General features: G+C 39.5%; 1 protein-coding gene across 2 annotated transcripts in view; it reads left to right on the plus strand.

Annotated features, from left to right (window-relative positions):
- The first annotated feature begins 2,979 nt into the window (after positions 1–2,979).
- Positions 2,980–27,840, plus strand: part of gpc5c (glypican 5c) — a 281,178-nt gene continuing 256,317 nt past the window's right edge. For both annotated transcript variants that reach the window (XM_036555964.1, XM_036555965.1), the window contains exon 1: positions 2,980–3,539. In XM_036555964.1, the coding sequence (XP_036411857.1) occupies positions 3,371–3,539 (169 nt within the window). In that variant the 5' untranslated portion in view covers positions 2,980–3,370. The remainder of the gene's footprint in view (positions 3,540–27,840) is intronic.

The following is a 27,840-nucleotide window of genomic DNA, read 5'->3' on the forward strand; positions in this document are numbered from 1 at the left end:
CCGGCGCCAGTACAGCAACCAAAACCCCAACGCGTTATGGCAGCCCCCTACAGTTAGCCCACTTTATCCTCCAAATATTACTACTTTTTTTTAAATATTACGACTTTATTCTCGAAGTGTACTATTTTTAACAGTGGCCCTAAAACGCTGTCGGTTATTGTTCAAACTGTGTTGAACGATCAGCAGAGCTTTATTTTACTGCAGAGGAGAATTATTTTATTTTTACCTAAAAGATCAAATTCTGCTGTGGAGCAGCATGAGGCAGAACAAAATAAAGATCAGAATTGTCCAGGCTGTGGTCTTCTCTCTGGAAGGTGGACAATAAAAAGCATAACAGGAAAAATATTGATGCCTTTGAACTTTGGTGTTTTAAGAGTACGCAGAGGGGTGGCCAAGGGGTGGCTGGTGCCACTCTGGTATGAAGCATGGCCACCTTTCTGGCCACTCTAGTTATGGAAAGTGAGACAGTCAGCCATCATCAGTCAACTATCATTAGTAAAGAATCAGTTATGCTTTATAGTGAAAATCTGCCAGTTACCAATCAGAATCTGTTGATGCTGCAAACAGTTGAATGGAAGTGCACTGTGTCCTTCAGCAGTGCTGCAATATGAGCTATATTATGAAGTAGACTATTCGATGGTTAGATGCATCAACTATCAAAAATAATCAGCTATAATAATTGATCATGCTAACTAACTTCTTTTTTACAGTTGAACTTGCATGTATTATAGGCTCTTTTATACAATGCTGTCTGGCTAGCTTTCTAATCATTAGACTTATGTGTTACCTGCAGTGAATGCAACCTAAATGAATAACATCTGGGACCTGTCTATATGAAATGTTTTCTAAAATATGTTTGTCAACAGTTTTGTCTTTCAGTTTATTTTAAGCAGTAGTTGTATTGATACAATATTTTATTCATGTGGAAATGATGGACAGATTTAGTTATGTACAGAGAAAAACTAATGCATCAATTTCTGTGTCATTTTAATACAGCTATGCTATTTTTTCCATAATAGAATCTCTGGGTATTACCTGGCCACCCCATTCTGAAAGTGTTAGCTACGTCCCCATGTGGACAGCAAAGAAACCAAATAGATTCTTGACTAATTCAAGCCTCACCTCTAAAGCTGAAGCTCTCTTATTGTGGATGTATTAGGAGAAGAACCCCTTCACTGGAAACTACAGTTATGCTTGGAACAGTTGATGGCAAAAGAGGAAGAGGACCATCAGCAGCAAGATGGATGGACACAATCAAATGTATCATTATCAAGGCTTTAGGAAACCTAAAAGCCCAAACTTAAGACTAGACATTTTGGAGCTGCCAGGAGTCGGAACTGACTGGACAGCACTCAACAAACAAGTAACAAGTTCAGTGAGAAGGGTTTGACTGCAGAGCCACAGATTTACACCCAGTTTCACTCCAGCAGTTTCAGGCCAGTGGAACACATGTGCAGCGCAGTAGGACGGCACGATTGTCCCATGTAAACAAAGTCCTTATAGGAACGTTGAGCGTTATGAACGTCCCATTCACATTTCAGCCAGTGGCCGGTCTCATCATTTATAACGTCTCTGATATAAACAGCGACTGTTTAAGCTGGTTGTATGTGTCGCCATGTGTATTACCATTCAGGAAGGAATACCGTTGCCAATATACGAATCAATCGTTGGAAACTATGGGATATGTTCAAAAACTAAAGTTTGTTTTAGCCTAAACCTTAATATTATGCTCAGTTTAAACCTGCTTGAGGTAAAGTTTTATTCCTGCACATGTAATGTATGTTTACACAATACATTTAAGCCCCGTATTAAGCCTAAGTTAACTAAGCTATATGTCTACATAACCCATTAGTTTATTCAGGCCACATAAACTGTAGCTCGTGTAATATTTACGCTGTGAATCTCTATATGTGTTCAAACCAAAGCTTGTTTTAGAATAAAGCTTAAAATATAAAGTTAGCCCAGATTTATCACACATTTATTGTAAACCCACATAAAACGACTGAAGTTTTACATGTTTTGGCTTAGAAAAGCCAAAACAATGCGCATGCGCAGAATGCCACTGGCTTAAACCTGCTGGAGTGTGAACTGCGGCGCGAAACTGCGACTCTGCAAACAGATATTATTGGGGGTTGGGGGGGCGGGGTTCATTTAACAATAGAGCTGCACTTTGCAGCTTTTCCCAAAAGAGGGCGCCACAGGCCACCTTTTCTTAGTCAAAGCGTAAAGACGCTCGCAATGGTTCAGAGTTACGACGGTCAGAATCACATGCAGTTAAATGACTGTGCTGTTACTCTTAGACCTCATTACAACTACAATAAATACATTAATTAATAGTTCAAATAATGACAACAAGGAGAGAGCTTTCTGCTCCACTCTTCTCTTCGGATTTCGCTCAGTTTCAGACACGTTAAACTTTGTACTAAATAGGTTTAGCTCTCTTTATGACTAACAGAAACGCTGTGGTACTAATAATTTACAGTTTAAACGTAGTCTAAATCCTTTTAGGATTTAGGATTTAGGATGTGTATATAAACATACACACATATTTATCTATGTGTATAGATGCATCTATCTATCTGTCTATACACACGTACACATATAGAGATTTAAACACACACACACACACACACACATATATATGTATATATATACATATATATATATATATATATATATATATATATATATATATATATATATATATGTATATGTATGTGTGTGTGTGTGTAGATAGATAGATAGATAGATAGATAGATAGATAGATAAACGTATATGTACCAACTATCGACTTTATCAACATTTAGTACAGTAATATGTGGAAGATAAACAAGTTAAAGAAACTATATAGCGCACTGAAGGAGAGAGAGAGAGAGAGACAGAGAGAGAGGGGGGGGATACATACAGAAAAAGAGAAACAGAGAGACAGCGAGACTCAGAGAGAGAGAGAGACGCACAGAGAGAGAGAGAGAGAGAGAGAGAGAGAGAGAGACGGACAGAAAGACGAACTCAGAGAGAGAGAGCGCTTTAGCGTGCGCGAGAGTGCAAGTGCGTGCATAGTTTGCTCCGCAGGCTCGCGCTGAAAACCCAGACCCGACACACACACACACACACACACACACACACACACACACACACATATATATCCACACACATACACACACTCACACGCGCGCGCGCGCTCCGCAGCTCTGTCCCGCCTGGGAAAGCCTCGCGCACAGCCACAGTGAATAATGTGACAGCTCCACGCGGACGTCCACTCTGAAGGCGGATTTCCTCCGTGAATCTATGTGTCCGGCTGCACTGGACTCCATTCACTCGGACTCTCTCTCTCCCCCTCTCTCTCTCTCTACCCCCGTGAGATGCTGCCATGCCCCGTGCGCTGCTCCCGCCACTGACCCTTTGCTGGACCGCGCTGCTGCTCGTGCACTTGTCCGTCGCGTCCGCCTCGAGGTCGCACAGCTGTCGCGAGGTGAAAACGGCCTTCCAGCTGCGCCAGATCGGCCCCCTCAAATGGGTCCCGGAGACCCCCAGCACAGGTGAGTGACCCGAGTGACCCCACTAAATTTAACGGTGCCACATGTTTCCATTCAGTCAAACTGATTCGTATTTGCTTATTACGCACGTTATAACAATAACATAAACAGTAGTTTGCAAAAGTTTGAACACCCCTGGACAAATGTTGATTTTCTAAGTGAAACTAAGTGAACACATCCTCCACAGAGAACTCCAGTGTGGCATATTGAGTGCAAGGTGTTTATGTATTTAATGCGTTCAACACATTTTACCATATTTTTAACATAAGACATGAAATACAAAGTGTGCCAAAACTTTTGCACAGGCCCCATTTTATGTTTTCCCCAATATGTTAAGTTCTATAAATAAACAGTAATTGTGCATTAAAATGTGCCGAAGTGTGTGTGTTCACATATTCACACTTAGAAAATCAACAAAGCGGGGGTGGGGGGGGTAGACTGAGGCGCCAAAACTTTTGCACACGACTGTATGTCCAAAGGTTTGTAGGCACCTGCTCATTAACGTTTCTTCTGAAATCAAGGGTATTAATAGGGAGCTTGACCCCCTTTACTGCAGACGCAGTCTCTACTCTTCTGAGAAGGCTTTACACTAGATGTTGGAACATTGCTGTGAGGATTTGATTGCAGCCACAAGAGCAGCAGTGAGGTCAGGTACTGATGTGCAGTTCTGGATCATTCCAGCTCATCCCAAAGGTATTGGATGGAGCTCCATCACTCTTGAGAACACAGTTCCAATGCTCCACAGCCCAGTGCTGGGGGGCTTTATACCCGTCTAGCTGATGCATGCCATTGGGCATGCTGCCTCTTGTGCAGCTCATGAGCGTCCCACTCTATTGCCAATGCTTTTCTATGACAAAGTTGTGTTTGCACTGATGAATGCGTCATAGCTGACTTCCATAATTAGAAAGATACTTCTGGATTTTAAACACTGTGATGAACTTTCATTGCCAAAATCAAAGCAGGTAGAACTACTTTTGATTCTAAATGCACTTTATGCCTCAACCAGGCTGCTGAGAAGAACAGGTGCAGAGGCAGTTCATGTTTTGGTGATAATTAACTGGTAGCTTGAGTGATGAAAAATGTGTCAGGCCTGACATTGTGTTAAGGTGAACGCAACAGCAGAACAATGTGAACGAAAACAAATAAAAAGCTTACTCTCTTAATAATAAACATGCTAAAAAGGGTTCCTTTGGCACAATGCCATGGAAGAACAATTTGAGTTCCCTAAAGAACCTTTCAGTGGATGGTTCTGTAAAGAAATGTGAGTGTGAAAAACATTTTTAAAGTTGAAAGAACTTCTACATAACGTGGAGTGGACAGTTTGCTCTTGTTTCTCTTTGTTTAGCCCACCAGCCTTGACAAAAATGCTACAATGATTAAAGGGGAGTTCCACCAACTTTTCAAAATGTCTTTACAAATGTCATAATGAAATGATTAAGACGTAAACAAAGTCAGTCATGTACATACACACACACACACACACACACACCCACACATATATGTATATATATATATATCCCCACCACTGTAAAGAAATATGAGTATGTAAGTTTCTCTATAATGAAGCATGTCACATCACCACTCTGGATTACATTTCAACAACTGAATTATGCAGAAATTTAGAAAAATCAGTGGAATTCCCCTATTACTTCTGACCACTGGACAGAAATCTCTGTAGCCTATCAGAAGTGGGCTTTTCTAAGGTTCAAGTTAAAGCCCTTATGGATTTGTAGGCTTTAAGTTTAGCTCTAGCCCAACCTGGCGCTTCCTCCACCGGCTTTAGTGTGTGACTCACCGGCTGTGCTGATGAAGCCAGTGAGCTCAGCGGACACTTATGAGCGAGGAGGGTCCACGTGGTGCCAGGCTGCTCTGCTGCCAACCTCACAGACATACTTGCTTAATATGATATGGTGCATCAGCAATAAGATAATGGATATTGACAAGTAGAACGTCTCTCTCTCTCTAATGATGCGTGCATCATCATTATCAGTTTTTAATTAGGCTAAGAGGAGCAGTAACTGTCAGGTGGACTATTATGGTAAATTTATTTATTTTAAGTGCTGAGGTAAAGGGGTGCACACAAATTATTGTCACCGTCAGAACAAAATCTCGTTATCTCAAAAAGTAACTTTCTACAAGAAGGAAAAAAACCTTATTAAAGATCAATATAAGTTAATGTAACAATATTTTGCTCCAGGTCATATAGAACCTTTTCTATTGGTCCATTAATCAGGACGTTTGGACACATTGTAAAGAGAAGCTGGTATTTTCAAATCATGTAAAAAAAGAACTGTAAAAATGTAGATACAAGGTTTTGTTCTGACACTGACAATATAAACATACAGTCGTATGCAAAAGTTTGAAAATCGCTGGTCATTACATGTCTTTATTTTTGAAGTACAAATACATTAACACATCCTCTAAACAGAGCTTAAATATAATATTTTTCTGTATATTTTAGTGCAAAGTTCTATTTATTTGCTGAGCTTAACATATTGGAAAAAACAAAACATAAAATATAAAATGTGCTATAACGTTTGCATAGGCCATATTTTTCATTATTTTCCCCCCAATATGTTAAACTCAGCAAATGCACAGTAATTATGCATTAAAATCTGCACAAGTGTGTTCTCTGTAGAGCATGTGTTAACTTATTTACACATAATTTCACCATAGGCACCCAAACCTTTTGCATAAAACTGTATACTGATAAAATATGCACTATATGGACACAAGTATTGGGACACCTACACATTACACCTACAGGACCTTTTATGACATCCCATTCTAAATCCATTGGCATTAATATTTGGTTGGTCCCCCTTTTGCAGCTTTAACAGCTTCCACTCTTCTGGGAAGCATTTCTACAAGAAGTTGGAGAGTCTGTGGGAGTTTTTGCCCATTCATCCAGAAGAGCATTTGTGAGGTCAGACATTGATGTTGGATGAGAGGGTCTGGCTCGCAGTCTCCGTTCTAGTTCATCTCAAAGGTGTTTGATGGGGTTGAGGTCAGGGCTCTGTGTGGGCCAGTCAAGTTCTTCCACACCAAACTTGCCCAGCCATGTCTTTATGGACCTTGCTTTGTGCACTGGGGCTCAGTCATGCTGGAACAGAAAAGGTTCTTCCCCAAACTGTTCCCACAAAGCTGGAAGCATACAATTGTCCAAAATGTCTTGGTCTGCTGAAGCATTAAGATTTCCCTTCACTGGAGCTAAGGGGCCCAGGGCAACCCCTGAAAAACAATCCCATATCATTATCCCTCCTCCACCAAACTTTACAGCTGGCACAATGCAGTCAGGCAGGTAACGTTCTCCTGGCATTCACTGAACCCAGACTCATCCATCAGACTGCCAGATAGAAAAGCGTGATTCATCACTCCACAGAATATGTTTCCACTGCTCCACTGAGTCCAGTGGTGGCATGTTTCAAACCACTCTGTCTGACACATGGCATTGTGCATTTTGATGTTAGGCTTGTGTGTAGCTGCTCAGCCATGGAAACCTATTTTGTGAAGCTCCTAATGTGCGGTTGTTTTGCTGACATTGCTTACAGAGGCAATGTGGAACTCTTTAGTGAGTGATTCAACAGACGATTGGCACTCAGTGGCCCCACTCTGTAAGTTTGCATGGTCTACCACTTCATGGCTGAGCTGTTGCTGCTCCAGGGTGCTTCCATTTCACAATAACAGCACTTACAGTTGACAGGGGCAGATCTAGCAGGGCAGAAATTGTACACTGACTTGTGGTAGAGGTGGCATCCTATGACAGTGCCACGGTTAAAGTCACTGAGCTCATAAGTATGACCCATTCTACTGTCAGTGTTTGTCTGTTGAGACTGCAAGTTATCCACCTGTTAGAAATGGGTGTGTCAGAAACACATGAAGTCAATAATTAGGAGGGATGTCCCAATACTTTTGTCCATATATTGTATGTACAATTTGATCAGGTCTTCTTACCTTATAGTTGTTCACTGGAATTACACTGGAATTTCACTGGCTATCTATCATTAGTGCTATATACTAGATATAGTCAGTCATCTTTAGCAACACATTACATTCGAGTTGCAAAAAAAAAATGCTACTGTTCCAGTTTACTTTTCCTAATTGTATGTACATTCATGCATCATCATCCTGTACATGCTAAACTCACACACAGATTTGCTTTAGCTTTACAATAAATAGGCATCGTTCTTGTGTGTGTGTGCGTGAGGGGTTGCTTCAGTGGAATAGCATATGGTGCTTCTAATTCAAATTTATTAGAGCAAAGAATGAGTAAACCGTGTTGTGCTCATCCACAAACTGAGTTCTAGATTTTCTGATTTAGTGGCTGCCAGATACATCAGCTAGATACAGATCTGACACGCAATAAAAATTGGTTCTTTGGAAGCCTGGGAATGAATAGACAAGGTAATTTTCTTCACTTATCCCAAACAGACCATAATTAGGATAAATCTTTTGAGCACAATGTGGTTTTCACTCCATCCCAAGACTTTCCGTTTTCTTCTTGTGGCCATGAAAAAGAGAAAATTCATAATGGATCATAATGAACCAGAGTCTGTTTTTGTTTATATGAGGAAAGCTTAAGTTAAGCGCCTCTTGCTTTTAGTAGTGTTAGTAATATACACTGTGTTGCCAGTTTATTAGGCACACCTACCTTGCAATTACACTCATTGGCCATTGTATCAGGTAGACCTTCCATATAGTAAGGTTCGCATAGAGTAGTTAAATAGTCGACTAAGAAATCCACTCATGGGCACTGTGGGCAGCAGTCGACTAATTGAGGACAGAGCCTGAAGCTGCATAAGACTGGGCTGAAATACAGGCTTATAAGCCAAACTGGGTAGGTTTTGAGAACCACAAAAGAAAGGGCAATTTGACTGGGCTGCAGAACATCCAATCACAGACCATTTAGGGCAAAAAGTGCAACGAAAACAAACTTGGAGTACCCATCTTCAAGCGCACAAAGAGATCTCGTTTACTTGCTACACTCTTAGAAACAAAGGTATGAAACATTGAAGTCACTGAGGGCAGTAGCCTTCGTGTCACTGGGGTGGTACTCCCAAGGGTACATCTCAGTACCTTTAGTCAGGGAACATAATTCATTGAAATTATATTTTCTAAGTGGTACCGACTCCACACACCCCGTCTCGTCTCCAGGCTTTTTATTTTAGTGTTCTGTTTTAAAACATGGGGTTATGAAAAGGTACAAATACGTACTTTTCATCTGGGAAAAACTTATTTAAGGTACACAATTGGACCTTAGAACCACTGTTGTATCTTTGAGGGAACATTTACATTGTTTGTTCCTTGATGAACGAAAAATGTACCTGTACAGAACCTTTACTTCTAACAGTGTTCCTACAGATTCAAACACAATTGAGGAAACGGGATATCATGAATGTTTCCTGGTTCAGAGAATCATTTGTTTCCAATTGTACAGTGGTGGACCCAAGCCAGTTTAAATTCTCAGTTAACCATGAGTTTCTGTGGTGATTTTAACATGCAGTTAACTTCAAACAGTGTGTGTACTTCTGTGTGCAGAGTGCCTGAGGCTAAAATCTATTGAAATACAACAAAAAATCTCTTCTGCAGTGCACATCCCCACCTCAAACCACAGCTTCTGCCATCCCAGTCACTATCCATGTGGTAATGACAACTAGTGGACTATTCAAATACTTGTCAGTTAGTAAAAATTGAAAATTGTCCCTACCACACATTATAGGTTTACAATTACAGACTGCGGCCCATTTATTGCTGCATAAAATCAGCCAAGTTCTACCCAGTCCATCAATGGAAAGGGCCCAGCATAGAACCACCATTTCTCTGTTGAGCAATCAACCTTACTGGATGTTGTGCTTGTATACAACTATAGATGTTTACTCATATTTACAATCAGAATTCTATATTTAAGCCAGTTCCCATGTCATCCACCAATTACCATGCTTTTAATTGATCGCTATTACCAGCCACTAACATAACCATTTCAGAACAGTGGTTGAGGACTTAGTAATAAGAGTGTCTGCTGTCACTGGAATGATATAGTGTTTTGTGGGTAAAATACAAATGTCATTGTTTTGAGTAGAGCACTGCTTGGATTTGAAGTCGTAAATGTGTGTCATGTAATGTAAAGTGTCGATTATGGTAGAACCTGGTTGAATATGTGTTAAACTCCTCATAATAAGATTCCTGGACCTGTGTTCAGAAACCCTCTCAGGGTTACCCTTAGAAGTCCTGGCAAGAGTGAGTTTAGAAGTAAGCTTACTCGAAGCAAGAAGGGCCAGGTTAACACACAAGCTTTACTGGGCTCAAACCCAGGGACCAAAGGCTGAGAGGGCAACAGGATACCAGGAACAAACAAACGAATAAAATGTTAACATGGCACAGCTAAAATGTATACTTTTAAATCCAAGTATATTGCAGGCCAGGAACGTCCAAAATCATGTCCTTGACTGCTAAAGGCCTGCACAGTTTAGAACATCTGATCCAAGTTTCTGGGTCACAAGTTTCATGTTCTTCATGAGCTGTACATGCTTAACAATCTTAAAACTTTGGAATAAACTTTAATTGGAGTAGAACTTTTACTTTATGCACAGGTTCACATCATTTTTGCAATTCAAGTTAATGATTTTAGCATTATAAGTATTTTTTTTTACCTTTCTGTATTCTAAAAAAAAGGCTTAGGCATGGTCCCCTATATTCCAGCTGAGATGACGAAAGGGGCTGTGTCCTATAGCAGTGTATTGGTTTACTCCCACTGTATGCATTGCAGTTCCCTTGTTGAGTTGCTGTTGCCAAATAATTTTTTTTTGTTTCAGATTTGTTTTCTATTAATGTTCAGTTAGGGGGAAAAAAATGTGCATTTCGTAATTCATGCCCCAGAGAAAAAAAAACAACATTTTCTTAAGATTGTCTCAGAGAAATAAAGCAGATCTCAATATTATATTAATGAAAGGTCACTGATCTCTGAATTGTTTCTCCTAAACACCCCTTTGGAGAAAATAGGAGATTAACATCAGCATTTCACTGTGTGAAGCTCTGGTGATGATGGAGAAAAGTTCTCTTTCTGCACTGACAGACTGCTGAGAGAGTTATGTAATAGAAAAGAACTGTATAAGAAAATGATGAGATCTGACACTTTTCTTATGGAAATATTATTCAGCTGAGGCTGGGCTGAGATGAGTCAGACACAAAAGAGTTAAGCCACATGTGTGACAACATTCTGATAAAAGTGAGAAAATCTGAGTTTTATTTCTCAGGAGCCAAATTTTAGAAACAGGAGAAAATGGCTTAAGCCTCATTCTGATTTCAAACTGGGCTGAACTGTGTCTAGGAGAAGAACCTGAGATCAAGAAGAGATCTCATTTACAGTATTTCTTTCTTCTGGGGCAGCAAAAAGCTAAAAAGGTGCACATCTCATTTACATAAGTGATTTTTTAAAGAACCATCCATTGAAAGTCTTGTCAGGGATCTAAAAGTGGTTTGCACTAAAGAATCCTTTTTGGCAGCTTTATTTTTGAGATTGTATTACAAGAATTGATCTGAACAACCTTCTTACAGACATTGACTCAGCATGTCAGCTTATGTCCAGTCATCTATTCATGTGTCACCTTTTTAGCTTTCTGTTTAAAATGGACGTATAAGATTGTGATGGGGGTTTTATATTTTGCTGATTAAAGATACTTGAATTCATTCATTAATGCCCCATTTAGGACCTGCTGAAACTAAAATGACCATCAGATATAGAGAAGGCAGCCAATACAATCCCAGTTACATTGCTTTAATAGGTCAGTTTGACCAAACAATGATAAAATGGTTAAGAATATCATGTTAATTGTCACAACTTGCTGTCATCCATTGTCTGCCATATATAACTGTAGTGCATTATGCAAACTGGCCAGTTGATTTACATTCTTACATCAGCATTGCACTACACCTTTAACTGCAGACTCAGACTCCGTGACAGCTGACAGGCACAGGGCAGCAAGTCAGAGGTTAGTCAGCCTGCAGGACTGCGGTCATAGACAGCAAGAGGTCTGGACCAACGGTCTGGAATGTCAGGCATGTCAAAGTGTTTCCAACCACTGACATTGACAGCCCCCATCACAAATAGCATCTTTATGCAGAGTTGTTTAGGCCATTCACAAAGCCTCACAACAATGTTGTTTTGGAATGAGTTTTGCACGGAAGCTCGGAGGCGGTCAGAGCAGGGGTTCTGGAGTTCACAGTGCAAAATGCTAAAATTTTATTGGTCAGTTTTTACAAGAACATTGGTTTTTTATTTATTTATTTATGTTTTTGTATGCACTCTTAAAAAAGGTTCCCAAAAAGTTCTTGGCTTGGAGTTTACAGAAAGTACTTTTATTTGGTAGCGAGCTTTGTGGAGGTTCTTTAAACCCTTAAGGTTCTTCCCACATCTCATTCACAAAATGGTTCTTTAAAAACCATCCACTGAAAGGTTCTTTAGAGACCCATAAATGGTTCATTTTTGCACTATTCTTGCAATCAAAGATGCTTTACAAAATCAATTTTAATGAAAGGCATGCAAGTTATAATAACATATTATTTTTGAAAAGCCTTCACTTTTAGTATTTTAGTACTTTTAGTAACTTTAGTACCTTCGGTATCAAAATACATAGGAGCAGATTTATTAAAAGAGGCGCTTCTTACCAACAATCTACTGACACTTTGAGCTTATCTAATCGCTTCTAGGCAAATTAACACAACGTTGTGATTAGCATACAACAAGTGGAATATAACCCCCTTTTTGGCTCATATTCTTTTTGTAGGAAAGCACATGTCCACCAGGTGGGGTTTCTTAACCCTTCTCTGATTCTGGTCAAAATTGTTAAAACTGACTTATTTCCCCAAGATTTTGACTTAGTAATTAAAATAATGACCTTGTCTGAAAAAATCAATTATTATACTTTTCTAGAAAGCATGTGAATATTTTGACATAAATTATGTTGAGAAAAAAAGATACTATTTTAATGTAATACATTCACTTCACTTCATACATAAATACAATTCACTTTGATTCTACGCTTTATAATGGAATTCAGTTTACCTGCTATTACATGGTGCTGCCAGTAGGAGGCAGTGTAGCGCTGGCTGTGCTGTGAGCGTCTACGGTAGTCTCGAACTTTCCTTTCAGAGCAGAGAGGCTTTCGTGAAAGTGAGCTTCGTCTTCTGTCTCAACATTTTAATCCTGCTTTTTCAGGTGAGCGCTGTGTTAAAAATGCACAAACACCAACCTAAACTGGTTAATACAGCATACAGGACCATATTTTCACATTTATGTCGAATTGCGCGTTGAATAGAGGTTCGTTATTTTTGTAGAAAATGGCGGGTGTTCTAGCTGGGTTAGCTAGCGTTAACTGTGTTTTAGCTAAGCTGCTAGCCAGATATTCGGCTCTGCTGAGAAAACGGTCGCTGAAATCTGTTTTTGAGAGCGTCATACAGTTTTATTTGGTCAATATTAATGGATATCATAATGTATTTTCCTGTGATAGCTATTTTAAGAAACTTAATAGCGCCGGTCAGCACCTCCCATTGAGTTCAGTTAAGTGTGAAACAGCAAGTCAGAGCTTTTGTTTTTTTTTCTTGTACATTTTTATAGACTAAGTTACATTTACGAGCTTTAGTAATTTATCAGTATATAAACCATTTAGTTGTGTTATGAGAATGTTGTCTACTTCAAACTGAAAATGAGTTTCTGCTGCTGTATCACCCTGTTGGACTAAAGTGCCTAAATGGGACTCTAGAATACACACATGGTTCTGTAACGGGTTTTCTTAGTTAAGGCAACAGTGAGTTCTGTGTGGAACCATTTCGTGCTAAAATCGTTCTTTGCACGGTGAAAGGGTTCTTCAGTTTGATGGAGAACGTGTAAAGCTTGTAACGATAGAAGAATTTTTGGTGCTAAATAGAACATGAATAAAACCATATAGAACAGATTCTCCATAAAACTGAAGAACCATTTCACCATGCAAAGAACCATTTAAGTATTAAATGGTTCTAAATAGACCCATTGCCTTTACTAAGAACCCTAAGTGTACCGTTATCCACCTCTGATGAGAACACATTCAGCTTATGCTAACTTATCGCTGCTGTTGGAAGGAAACCTGGTATCTCCATTTTGGTCGTTTTTCACTTTTTGACATAATTTGAAAAGGCCTGTTGTTCTCTACATTGTGTGTAAATCTCATGATGAATGGACCAAAAGAAACGGCCCAACTGACGTACATTAAAAGTAAAGTAGGGTTTTTCCTTCTTCTGTAAAGTTACCATCTTTGGAGATACGAGGTTTTCTTTCCGACGACAGCGATATGTAAGAAAAAAGACAAAAAGAAAGCTACATATAGTTTGTATTCTATTTCCATATTCGTTTGTATGGAATAATATGCTACTATAGTTTTTACTGGAGAATTGTTTTATTAACTCGATACCAGAGAGACATTTGTGAAAGCAAGCATACCTTCTGTCTCATTCAACTCTATTTTTAAGGAGAGTTACCTGGCCGGTGAGTCGCACATCTGGGACCCTTTAAAGCCAAAATAGTTTCAGTATGTGATTTTACCAATTGTTCGGGAAAAGAAGATAGCAGAGTCATTATTTAGGCAAAACGTATTTTTTGTAGAGAGATGGCTCTGTTTGTGCCGCGTTCATGATTGTGAAACCATACGAGGCCAGGGCGAGGGAGAAAATCAGTGCTGTTTTGGATGGTTTTCCATACTCATCGCATTTAGCGTGTTAGTATTGGTCATTTTTACTTATTGTATTTGTAGATATTATAGTTTTTAGTCTTTTAGACTTAACTAGCCTTAAATTGATAATGTTCAATGTATGATTAGGTAACCTGCTGGACCAATTCAGTGAGGATTCTTGCAAGTCTCCATGTAGCTGCTGATAAGGGCCATGAACAGCTTGCAGAATGTAAGGATTTAGGGCCACTGCAGCAAACCCTTGATGACAGGTGAGGCAGTGTACGACCCCAACCTGGTCACATCTGTGAACAACCTGTTTGTTATGATACAGTCCCCCGTTATACTTCTGTGCTTGGAATCAAACAGGCAGCATCTAAAAGCTAGGTTGTGATGCTGGTAATGCTAGAGAATGACTAGTGTAAGCTAACTAGCTTAGGCTACAAGGGTTGGGTTAGCTTTTTTTTCTGCATTAATTTTCAACATACGTCGGCCACCTAATACTGTAGATGTTCTTAACAAGTGAGAGATTTGTACAGTGGCCAGAAGTGCACCTGTATAGAAAGAAATGGTACCCTAATATCCTTATAGATATGTTTTTCATAGCTTGATGTTGAAATGGATGAAACTTAGACAAAGAAATCCACTTTATTCATTCGGAATTCAGTGCATCTGAGAAATTAAGACTCGGGTTATACCGAATATGGACCTGCTGAACAGATAATTAAAAGCTACGTTAGCTGTCACGGTCTTAGGGAATGTTCTACCATTCGGACGCCTCTCCCGCTCACTGTTAATCATTTTCTGGCACTACGTTAACTCTTCGGTAGCTTCAGTGGCTCATATTGTTAAGGCTCAAGACGCACTGCCTGATCAGAACCACCTTTCCCTGTCAAAGATGGGGACAGTAGTGGTAGTGCAAAGTGCTGTTTGATTCTGTCACTCTTCATATTTTCTGGTAGCTAACGTTAGCTATAAAAACACAGCAGCTCAGCCCACCCGATTTCCCTCGCAGCCCGACCTCCAAACCCGTAGATCACTGCAGTGCCCCTCCCGAAGTGCCCCTCTCATTTTTGGGCATTTTTCAAAGTTGAGCCAGGAGTGGAGTTGCTCTTTAAAGTTTCTTCACTTGTACTGGCAGTGTGCAAAAACATAAAGCCAGTGAGTTGCTAGCAAGCTGCTTTGTCTTTTTGGCCCTCAGTCCACCACAGACATTATACTGTGGGCCCCCTGAGATAAAAGGTTTGTGCACCCTTGTAATAGAGGCTTGTGGCCACAAACCTCAGTATGTAGTAATCAAATATATTGCAGTGTGTTATGTAGTATATAATCGAATATAATAATTAATAATAATATAATAATTTCAGCTACTGTTGTTTATATGGTAGGCTGTGCTGCCTTCGAAAGAATCAACAGCGTTCTCATTCATTGGAATTCACTTTTGAAAAGGACTTCTAGTCCAGGCCTAAGCCTAACCTAAGATTTACAAATCTGGCCATAATGTTGAAAGCATTGGTTCATTTGCAGAAGAAGTAAATGACCCTGACAATACATAGAAGAGTAAATGGCCATTTGCAGTGTAATAAGAATGCAATTTACTTATACGACAGTCCATTTCTTTCTGTGTGTAACTTCAGCACCGACCTGCACCATTAAATCCTGCTGACAACGGCTTTTAATTAATAATAGTGGGGGTTTAGCCCATTTGCCAGCCGTAGTATAAAGAGCTTTAAGTAATCAATGCCCCAAAGTTGCTTATCCACTGGTTACTTTAAAAGTTATGACCTCTCTCTCTTTGCTTGTATTAGGCGGCCAAGCGAACCATATCGAGATTATGTGCTGATGTTGCAGACTCTATGCCATCCATTACTTCATGAGGGGAGCGATAATTTCCATTGAAAATACACACTCGCTGCAGCGGGTCTGGATCTGACTTGCTCAAAATATCCACTGTTATCTTATCTCAACACGTCATTGGGTAAATGCGAGCCAGCGTAACGTCATTCTCCCACAGAAACGTCATTCAACTATCTAACTCGGAAGAACTGAGGCGACTTTAGTTACACTGCCCAGGCTTTAGGATATTCCCTATCTATCTAATAAATCTAAAGCCCCTTCTATTAAACTCGACACCGTTGTGAATTGCCCTCTATTAAACTCGACACCGTTATGAATCATTCTTTTACAACATTGTGCAAGGTCCTTCAAAAATATACTGAACCCTGCGTGTTCACTTTATCCCTGTACATGACTACATCCTGTGTTACTGTCAAGGGGTGAAGTTATTTGGATTTTTTGGCCTGTGCTGATGTGGAGTGATGTTGAAGTTACAAAGCGGTATTTTTGTAATAAAATATTTTTGAGGTTGGAATTATATGGAAGGTCTGGATATGGATTGATGCTTTCTTTTGGGATTTTGATTTTGATCTGTGGGATTTTTACAGTTTAAGTCAAATTATTGCAGAGATATTCTCTGGTGCTCTGTCTTGTGAAGGATATGATGATTCCTCTCTGAGCTTGTTTTGTGACCTTTGACTAAATCGTACCACCTCCAACAATGTGAGGTCGTCCACCACATATTTTAAGCTAGGGCTGCACTGATACCACTTTTTCCCTTCCGATGTGATACCTGATCCTTAAGTTTTGGGAGATACTAACTACCTTGTAAGTCCTTTTATTTATACAGTTCCACTTTTTAAAAAAAGTCTCCACGTTTTGTGCCACACATACAACGTATCAAGCTTGAATGAATGGCATATATATCAGTTTGAGATACTTAAGAAAACTTATTTGTTTCCTAGTTTTTTTACATTCTTTTATTAGTATTTACTCTTATTTGATTATATAGCGACTAAAGTAAATGTAATTAGTTTGACACTAACAATTAGCAAAGGACTTAAATAAAATTTAAGCAGTATGTAGAAAGGCCTTTTTTGGCTCGATGCCTGGCTTGGCCATCCAGTTACAGGGTTACACTTAGCACAGTTTGCACTGTACTTTGTGTAATCTGGCTTAATTGTGGCAAACCGGTGAAAGACATACCTTAGAAAACATTCCAATCAATATGTCACATGTTACTATTACCTTGCCTCAAAATACTAGCATGTATTGCAACTGTTTGTCAACCCACAGTGCCAGCATCTTAAGCTCCATCTATTGTAGTGCGTGCTTGTCAGAAATTGCTTTGTGATGTGAGGATCACAATCGCCTATACTACTATTCCAGTGGCTGCGTCGCTGGAAAAGCATAGTAAATCCAAAACTAACAGTAGTATGAAAGTATAATAGGTGAGCCAAGACAATTAAAACTATGGCCCAATCCTATTTCACCCCTTGCCCCTACCACTTAGCCCTTAGCCCTCTGTTTTGCGCGTTCACATATAGGGTTAGGGTGTCCCAGTTTTTGTTGAAATCGAGGGGTAGGGTGAAGTATTGGGGCTGTTTGGCCCTGCAAATGGAGGTTTTTCAGAGGCAAACAGAGTGTTATGAGAAAAAAAGACAAACCGGCAAGATGGCAGCGCTAGCGACCAAAGAAATCCACAAATGTAAGTATTTTCTCCTTTAAAAAATTACGATAACCATTGTATTATTTTTGTTTAATGTCGTTTCAGTGTATTGCGGTCGTTTTCTTTATAACAAGCATAAAAATCGCTAATAGCATTCTAACATTTCGCTAGTTAGCTAGCTAACTTTCCTGTTCCACCTTGAATAGTCCAGCAGTTCTGATGCCTGAAGCGCCAAAGTAGAACTGGAAAATTCGAACAGGAAGCTGGAGAACAGCAGACTTCGGCCTCATATCACCAAAGAATTAGGGATGGGCGATAATAAATAATTGTCTTACACCCCCTCTTTGAAGGCATATGATGCCCTAAGTTTAACTAAAGCCCAGCAGTGAGGTTGCTGAACTTTACCCTCCTCTGCTATCATATAATTTGAGGGTTGTCCCATTTCGTAGGGCAAGATTTCAACCGCTTCCAAGGGGTTAGGGTGACCCTCGAAAACAAGGGGTAGGGCTAAAAAGAAGAAATGGGATTGGGCCTATGTGTCTAGGCACTAATTGTTTTTGCTTGTTAGAACACCATATAACATTGGAATTAATAGAAAAACCTGAATACAGTAAACATAATTTGTTTTCAGTAAGGGTTTTAATATCTTGTGACATGGTAATGCTCCTAAGTACTAGATAACAGTACTCAGTACTTCATTTTTTTCCAAAACAATGATCTGGTACTTTGGAGACTGCCTACACTTAGTCAATATCTAGAACATGCTTGGCATTGCAGATTAATTTATTTAAACTGTCTTACTACCGTGTTACCAAACAGTTGCCATTAAAATCAGGTTCTGGCTGTTAAAGTGATAAAAGACGTAATAAATTACCTCAAATATTGGAATTAACAATGTGGTAAATACAAACATTCTCGCTAAATTTCACTGAAATCACATTTCAGCAGAAGTGAATCAGAAATCATATGCTGTAAAATGACAGTACTAAGTACAAATGTAAGTGATGTAAATGCTAAGGACTCAGTAAAACCACAGGTAGCATCACTGCTTTCTTTACAAGACCAAATTCAGTTCCATTTATAGGTAATAGAAAAATATGTACTGTAGTACGTTATTCGTTTACAATCTTTTTACATCAAATAACTGCCTGATACTTTTCACCCAGAATTATAGCACAGTACTGTTGAGTTTGTACTTACCCAGTTAATATCTAGAACCTATTGGGCATTTCAGTTTGATCTAGTAAGACTACCTTGGAATTTACCAACATATTACCCAAAATAACCCAGTACTTTGATGTTTCTACCTCACACTTACCTGGCTAATACTTAAAGCGGACTGAAAGGGACTGAAAAAGTAAGTATTACAAGAACATTTTAATGGATTTTTTTTTGCTAAATTTGGTCATGTCCAATTCCATCTGCTAGCTACATCAACTCCCTGTCATACAGTGCTACTAAGCTGTTTTCTCCAGGACACATGAAGCAACATTACATCTTTTTCTAACTGCTGCTACCGCAATATCACTGGACAGCTCAACACGCTTGATGGACAGTCCGAACTGCTGGTTCTACCTACCCATGGAGGAAGAAGACAGTTGTGCTTTTTTGGACCCTCTCAAGATTATCCAGTTACCAGTCTGAAGAACCTTTTTAAAGTTTAAAGAATCTCATCATGTAAAGGTTCTAGTCTAGAAGCAGTAGTTTAATCAAACTCCTCAGGTCCTTGACTTCATCACCTTTGATATCATGGTCAGGTTATAATTAACAGTTTTCTGTTGGTCTTTGATATGCTTTTATTTAGCTCCCATTTGCTCAGCAACAGAAATCAAGTTGAAACATCACCCACACAGCAAACTGTAACTCGTCTGACTCTGAAACATTTTTTTCTAGCACCTTTTTTCACATCTAGTCTTGCTTATGTGAAACATCAAATGGTCTTTGGTCTGGGCAGGAAAGCAGAATTTGCCTTTTATGAGAGTTGTAGAACAGGCCACACATTCATACAGTCGATCTCTGGCACTGGAAGAAAGCCTCAGCTCCTCGGCTTCTATTTGCTCTCCTCCACACAGCCTTTCAGCACTCGCTTTCTCCACGCCCCACTCAGCAAAGGGTCAGATACTGCTTACTGTAGCCATGTGCCAGTGCTGAGCACAGTGCTTAAAACCAGAGTCTAACCCAGTGCTGAATGCAGTGCTTAACCCAGTCTCCAAGTTCATGTTTGAGTTCAAGTTCAGGGCTTTATTGCTACATTAACCACCAAGTTGTAGGAATCTGCAGTGGTGTGCTAAAAACAGGACATAAAATAAGACATAAAATCCTGTACAAAATCTTTTTAAACAGTAATATCCAGTACATAGAGACACTGATATCTTACCGATATTACTGTTTTTTTTCTGAATGTAATATAATGGGGGGGTCTAACATAAATGTAGCCTGTGCTAAAGTTGTGTGTGTGTATGTATGTTTATGTAGCCTTTTCCTTAAGTACACCTCCTTGTTTCCACACACTGTCCGTTTTATCAACTGCAATTACCATATAGATGTACTTTTGTACTTCTACAGTTACAGACTGTAGTCCATCTGCTTCTCTGCATGATTTGTTAGCCCCCTTTGAACATGTTCATCAGTGGTCAGGACCATCACAGTGCAGGTATTCTTTGCGATGTGGACTGTTCTCAGCACTGCAGTGACACTGATATGTTGGTGTTTGTTGCGCTAGTACGAGTAGATCAGATACAGCAGTGCTGCTCGAGACACACCTCAGTGTCACTGCCGGACTGTGAATAGTCCACCAACCAAAATATCCATCCAGCGTGGTTTTGTGGGCAGCACCCTGCGACCACTGATGAACGACTAGAGGACTGACTAACACACACTGTTTGCAACAGATGAATTTTTCTTTCTGTCTTCAGATGTACAGTGTGGACGAACAGGTAGATGTATAGCATAGTGAACAGTAAGTGGACACAGTGTTTAAAACTCCAGGAACACTGCTGTATCTGATCAACCAGCACAACACGCACTGACATTTCAATGTCATGTCAGAGTCACTGCAGTGCTGGGAATTATCCACCACCCAAATAATATGCACTCTGTGGTGGTTCTGTCCATCGAAGAACAGGGTAAAAATGGGCTAACAAGTTATGCTGAGCAACAGATGGACTACGTTCTGTAATTGTAGAACTACGAAGTGCACTTTCACCCACTGACCACTTTATTAGGAACAATAATATTAGGTCGCTCTCAACAGCTTCGATTCTTTATGGCATGGATTCCACAGGATGTTGGAAGCATTTCTTTGAGATTCTGGGACCGTATTACAGAAACTTCATATCTTTTTGTCAAAGCTATGGTCTGACAGGTCAAGATAAGATTTGTCTCAAATTTGTGTTACAGAAGCAAATCTTAATTTAGGAATCTTATCTTACAGGGTCTTATCTCAGGTTAGGAAATCTTACCTTACTCGATCGAATTCGACAATCAGCTGTCACGTCTGTTACCTAGCAGCCGACGGTACGTGTATAGATGAAACGTAACCACGTAATCAAAATAATCAAGTTAGTTAGCCAGACAGCTAGCTAGCGTTAAAAAGGGTCAAACAAAACTAAAGTGTGGTTAACTTGAAGTTAAGAATATTGTCAGCGCTTCATGCTGTTTATCAGAGCGCTGCTGCTCTCCAGTTTCAGTTCCTCAAATGCTTTACCTGACTGCATTAACGTTATTCTTCCCAATAAACAGCCATTTAGCTTTGTCTTATTATTCACCACCATCGCTGTAATATTTTATCTAATGAGTTTTCATCAACATTAACACACGAAGGTAAAGGGGGTGGTGGAGATTGCATCTACAGTGTCTGGGGGGGTTTAAAATGCTGTTAAAAAAAAAAACCTTCATAATTCAAAGTGATGTAGATAAATGTAACACCATTATGCTAGTTATAGGGGGCTGTGCTGTCTGCCACTGCATAAAATGATAAATAGACCATTAAAACAAAAAAAGTTAAGACAGATCTGGGGTTGTTTTAAAGCTAGGACAGAATTTAGGAAATTATTCTAGTAAGGATGTTTCTGTAATACTGTTTTCTTATCTGGAATTGGGATAAGATTACAAACTTACAAACTGGTTTTCCTTTATAGCTTCTGTTCTAAATTCAGTCCTAACTGAAAGTTGTCATGGTGACTAAACAGGTAAGATTTCAGATTTAAGGCGTTTCTGTAACATGGCCCCTGATCCATGTTGACATGACGATTTCTGCAGATTTTTAAGGTGCACATTCATGCTGCAAATCTCCTGTTCTACCACATCCCGAAGGTGTTCGATTGGATTCAGATTTGCTAACTGGGAGGACCACTAAAGAAAACTGAACTCATGTTCATGAAACCTGTTTGAGACGACTTTTGCTTTGTGACGTGGTTCATGGTCATACTGGAAGTAAACATTAGAAGATACATTGTGGCCACAAAGGGATGCACATGGTCAGCAACGATGCTCCATAGGCTGTGACATTCAAGCAATGATTGATTTCGTATTACCAGGCCAAAATATGCCAAGAAAACGTTCCCCACCCCATTACACCACCTCCACCAGCCTGGACTGTTGACACAAAGCAGGTACCGTACATGAATTTACGCTGTTGGTGCCAAATTCTGACCCTACCATCTGTGTGCCTCAGAGATTCTCCAGACCAGGCTGCGTTTTTTGTCCAGTTTTGGTGAGTCTGTGCCCACTGCAGCTTCAGTTTCTTGGCTGTTCTTGGCTGACAGAAGTGGAACCCGATGTGGTCTTCTGCTGTAATAGTCTAACTAAAGGCTAGCAACTGCTGTGCATGAAAATCCCAGGAGATGAGCAGTTATAAATATGATCAAACCTGCTTGTCTGGCACCAGCAATCATGCCATAGTCAAAATCAATGTGATCACATTTGTTCCCCAATTCTGATGGTTGATATGAATGTTACCTGAAGCTGCTGGCCCATTTCTGCATGATTTTATGCACTGCACTGCTGCTGCATGATTGGCTCATCAGGTAGATGTGTGAACGAGGTGTACAGATGTTCCTAATAAAATGGATAGTAAGTGAAGATATAGAGTAGTTGTACTTCATTAAGTGACTGCTCGGGAGCAGGGTGTGTGTGTGTACGTATGAATATATATATATATATATATATATACATACATAAATTTTTTTGTATACATATGTATGTATATATGTATAGGTATAGTTGCTGTCAAGACAAACTTTAAAATGAAAACGTTACAGGAATTATGTTTTAATTGTCCTGAAAGCAACAGGTTTTTGCATAAAACATAGTAAAATAGACGTCAAAATCGTCTGATTTCGCACATAGAAATCGACAGTGTTGCTGACTCTTAATTAGTTGTAAGCTCTGAAAACGGTTTTGGCACCATGCACAAGATACTTCCCCCGAAACATCTGTTTTAAAATCAGTCAAAACTAGTCTATATTTTCCATATCTTAAGTTACTGACAGCAGTCAAGATTATATACCTCAACCTCTTACTAAGAGAGCTGTTTACACTTAGAGTCAGGTTTCTGCTTTTCGTACTGTTGCGTATAGTTATGTTGGTTATAATTATAATCTAATTCTATTTCAACAATTAAAACAAATTGCTTTATAGGCGGTATATTACGTAGTATCTGACCATTTAAGATATCTGAATGAGCTTTTTATGTGTCCGAGTCCACACCACAGACTATTTAATAGGATTGGTGGTAAAAGATCTTTGGGGGTTATGTAAAGTTTACCCTGGTCTACAGTCTTAAAAATTAAGGTGCCCTAACGTTTCTTGGCTCAGACCCGCAAGTCTAGGAAAAAGCTTTCATTGCTGTAGAAACATTACATTATGTGGAGGTTCTTAAAACTTTAAAAACTCACGGACTCCATTCATAGAAATAGTTCTTGAAAGAAGTTCTTTTAAAGGTTTTTTCAGGCACAAAGAATTGCTCTGCTTAGGCATTATTCCCACTTTCTGGCACCTTCACCTCATCATTTCAGTAGAATGGAATAGAATTCCACTACAAAAAGTTTAATGAGTATAAATAATTCTCTCCTTAAGGCAATGTTTCATGTACTTTCTCAATAGTGAAAATGATTCAGACATTCCCCCACGTAAGGTTTCAGTAAATGATTTTAAGCTTATGCTGTTTCCTCTAATACAGCAGAAGCTTAAAATCTAATAAGATTTTAATATGACAGATTTCCAGAATACCTCAGTGGTATGGTAATTAGTGATGTAACGTGATATAAAGCATATTATCCTTAGAGAAATGTTTTTTAGGATGTTTCCATTAATTTGAGGTCAGGAATGGGTGAGGAAATTATGAGGCCTAAGGCATATGAGGAATAGTTTGTTCATTTTTCAGCAGCCAGATGTGTGTGACTGCTCGGTAGTTGGTGAAGGAATGGCTGGCATGTTTAAATGGCCAGGTCAAGGTGAGGGTATTTCTGCTGTGTTTGAGTAGGAGAGGCCAGGTAAGGGTATTCTGGGCAGATAAGCCAGTTGTTCTGCTGTGTGCATGTGTATCTCTCTGTCTGTGTGGTCCATTTAAGGCCTTAGAAAAATGATGCATGTCTGTGGTTCTGTCTGGACTTTGAGGTCTGTGTTTGGTGGGCTGCGTTGATCTTTTTACCCTTTCAAAGCCTTTCTGGTATCATAGTAGATTTACTTCACATGCTCTGAGCGTATCTATCTACCTACCTACCTGCCTTCCCTGTCTACCTCTTTCTTTCCTGAGTGAAGCCTTCTCTTGACATTTGTGTGGTTTTATGTACCAAAACATAATTCATTTTACAACAAGGTGTTTTTGTTACTATGCTTTTAAGACTGATGTATGTAAATGGCTTCTGTTCTGATTAATGCCTTGTATTGTGTCTCATTCAAAAAGCAGTTCAGGCTGAAACACCTTATAACATGACTGTGAATGGGCAGAGCTAAACTGCTGCAGGTTACTCCCAACACTAGTCACTCGACTTTGTGTTCTCATGTGTGTTTGAGAATCAGTGTGCTCTCTTTGCCCTCAGATAGCCTTTGCTTTATCATATACGTATGTAACAGAAGAGCAGTTAGTCGTAATTTAAACCTTTACTGTGGTGGGTGGCAGTGTTTGGATCTGTAGTCCACTAGCTAAGCTAACTAGGAGTGCTGCTAAATATGAGAGCCAGCTTGCACGCTCCAAACACAATGGAACAGATTTAATTTAGGCTGTTGTCTCTCCAACATCAGCTCGACTTCTCTCCCTCTGATTTAAGTCATTGTCGTCTAAACTTGCGTGAATGTAGCTGATGTTGGCCAGAATTGAACCTGTTTTGCAGTGAGCAAAGAAGAACTGTTCAAACGCTAAGCTAATGCTAACCAGCTCCTCTCTCCTAGTAGCAGCACTGTTCAACATTTTGCAGTTGTTAGGTTGAAAATTGTGCAATGCTTTCCTTTATCTGGCAACTGTGTAACCCACCTGAACTTACCTGATTGTTTTCAGGTTTGAAATAACCCAGGAGGGGGTGTAATATTGACGTAAATGTAGAACCAGAGAGCAAATTACTACGTCATTAAGTCATCTCACTGAGTGGTTCTGGAGCTCCAAGCACAGTTAGCTAACAATCTGTAAGTGCTTAATGACGATCTGTGTCCATGTGTAAATGGCACTGGAACAGTTTCTCTTCATGCTCAGAACCGTTCAGCCCTACAGTGGAAAAGAGACCAGTGTTTCTTTAAAGAACCATTCACTGAGGGCTTCTTCAGCAAAGATGTAGTCAAGGGGTGGCCAGTGCCGTCCTCCTTTGAAGTGTAGCCACCCAAGTTAAAGTAAGACATTCAGCGAAATGGTTTTATGGTGAAAAATTGCCATAGCCATGAAACCATGAAAGCTGCTTAAAACCTTAACTTTATTCTTGTTCATATGCTTTAGGAAGCAGCTAACATTGGGTTTCTATATTAGAAAAAAACCTAAATAAATCTCCACATCTGCATGTTGTAATATTTTTGCCTGTGGAACAGTGTTTCAAATATTCAGTGCATGGAAAATAGTGGAGGAACAAAAACAATATTTTTCACATAATATAATTCAAAACAGGACAAAATCAGAGTAAAATTGATTTAAAGGTGTGATTAACCACATAATAATACGATTATCTTCAGAGAATTATGATCACATTAATGATTTGCCCAGTACACTTCAGCAGTGCTGCTGTGAACTACATTAAATGAAGTTGACTATATGATGGTATGATTAGGTAACTACCAAAAGTGAGTAACATTTATCATATGGTAATGTCTGTTGTGTAAGTTAAATAGTTTTTACAGCTGAACACATGTTTAATGATGCAGGCTAGATTTTATCAGAGGCCAATCTGGTGCTGGATTTTCTGCTAATGCTACTGTAAGTTTATCTTGTTACCCTGCCAGATATTTTTCTCCCAATGTTATCTCACACTTTTTTCCCCCCCTTAAACATTGCCACCCCAGTACAATTGCGGGGTCTAACCTGGCCACCCCATTAAAAGGGTCCTGGCTTTGGCCTGTTCTTCAAGGAACACAATGTAATTCCTCTATGGCATCACTCAAAAGAACCCTTTTGGTACTGTTTTAAAAGGGTTTGGTGATGTAACAAGCTAAACTTACAGTAGCATTAGCAGAAAAACCCAGCACTAGATTTGCCGCTGATAAAATCTAGCCTGCATCATTAAACGTGTTCAGCTGTAAAAACCCCTTGAGTTGCTTCTTCTTCCTCTTGCAAGTCTAAATATCCAACAAACATCCCAAAACTCCACCTTTTCAGTGTTTAGTCCCAGTTTGCACACTGTTGGGTTGGCACACTGTGAGCATCTATGCCAGTTTGAGCTCCGCTAAGCCAAATTCTGCAGGCACACGCCTGAGGTCTACAGAAATGCAGCAGTGCTGCCCAATCCTTTGGAGAAATGTTTTCTCTGTCAGCATGAGCCCTCGCAAAGCAAACACATCGGGTCCAGGTAAACACACTGATGGTTTCCAGCTTATGCCAGTAGTTCAAAGCACCGAGAGCTTCCTGTGAAGGAAAGAGAGGAGGGGTTAGTATCAGCGTGACTACTTCCATCATTAATTACTCGCCTTTCCTTTAAAGATTAAAGTCGTGCAGGTCTGGTGAAAAGTAAATACATACATACACGCCTACATACATACATACACCCAAAGACAGCATGATCAGGAAATTGCTGAAGTCCCCCTTTCCACACCCATAAAGTCAATGTACAGTCAGTGTAAATATTTAAATCATAACATTTGCGTTCTGTAAAGACTTAGCACAGTAAAAAAGCTTCAGATTTCACATGGATTGCTAATTTTCTCTTGGACCCACTTCAGCTCAAAAAGAAGTTTCTTAGCTTTGACCCTGAATTTTCTGGGGTCATGTTGGTGTTGAGCAATGAGAATGGAATTAGGAGCTAATCCAGCCAATTAAGCAGTGGGCATTTGTCACCTGTGGGTGATTAGGGGCTTATAAACTGAGCATGAGCCCCCAGTCAAGAGGAGCTGAGGGACTGTCTGCTCAGACACAGCTTCAGAATAAAAATATCAAAACATACTGTCTAATAAAAATGTGTCATTTAAACATATGTATCCAGTTACATACTCTGTGATTACTCTGGGGCAGTTAGCTTTGTGGTTGCGTACTGTGTTTTATTAATAGTGAATATAAAAGCTTGGATTCTTCTAATGAGCTTCTCATAGTGATAGTGACGGTATTGAAAGGTGTCTGTTGGCTGCAAACCCTCAGGGCCTTTCACGCCTTTAAAGAAGGTCTGTTGATTTTTTTTTAAAAAAAATACATGTATGTAATTTTTTTAAGGTAATATTCATACTTGTTTTATTTAAACTCTGTAAATATTGTAGTAATAGTCTTTACATTTTTAACATTGGTTTGGAAAGAAAAGCTTTAAAAGCTTGATATGGCCAAAGGAAACTACCTAGATTGGATAAGATACTTCCAAGCAAGCTCTCCCATTAGTTTGGACTTCAGGTGCAGAACTGCCTAACCAACATAATAAGGAACTGACAGTGGAGGCAACCAATGATGTTTTTATTTACAGTGGAATAGCTGTTAGAAACG

The sequence above is a fragment of the Colossoma macropomum genome, unplaced genomic scaffold (assembly GCF_904425465.1).
Source record: "Colossoma macropomum unplaced genomic scaffold, Colossoma_macropomum, whole genome shotgun sequence".
Lineage (NCBI taxonomy): Eukaryota > Metazoa > Chordata > Actinopteri > Characiformes > Serrasalmidae > Colossoma > Colossoma macropomum.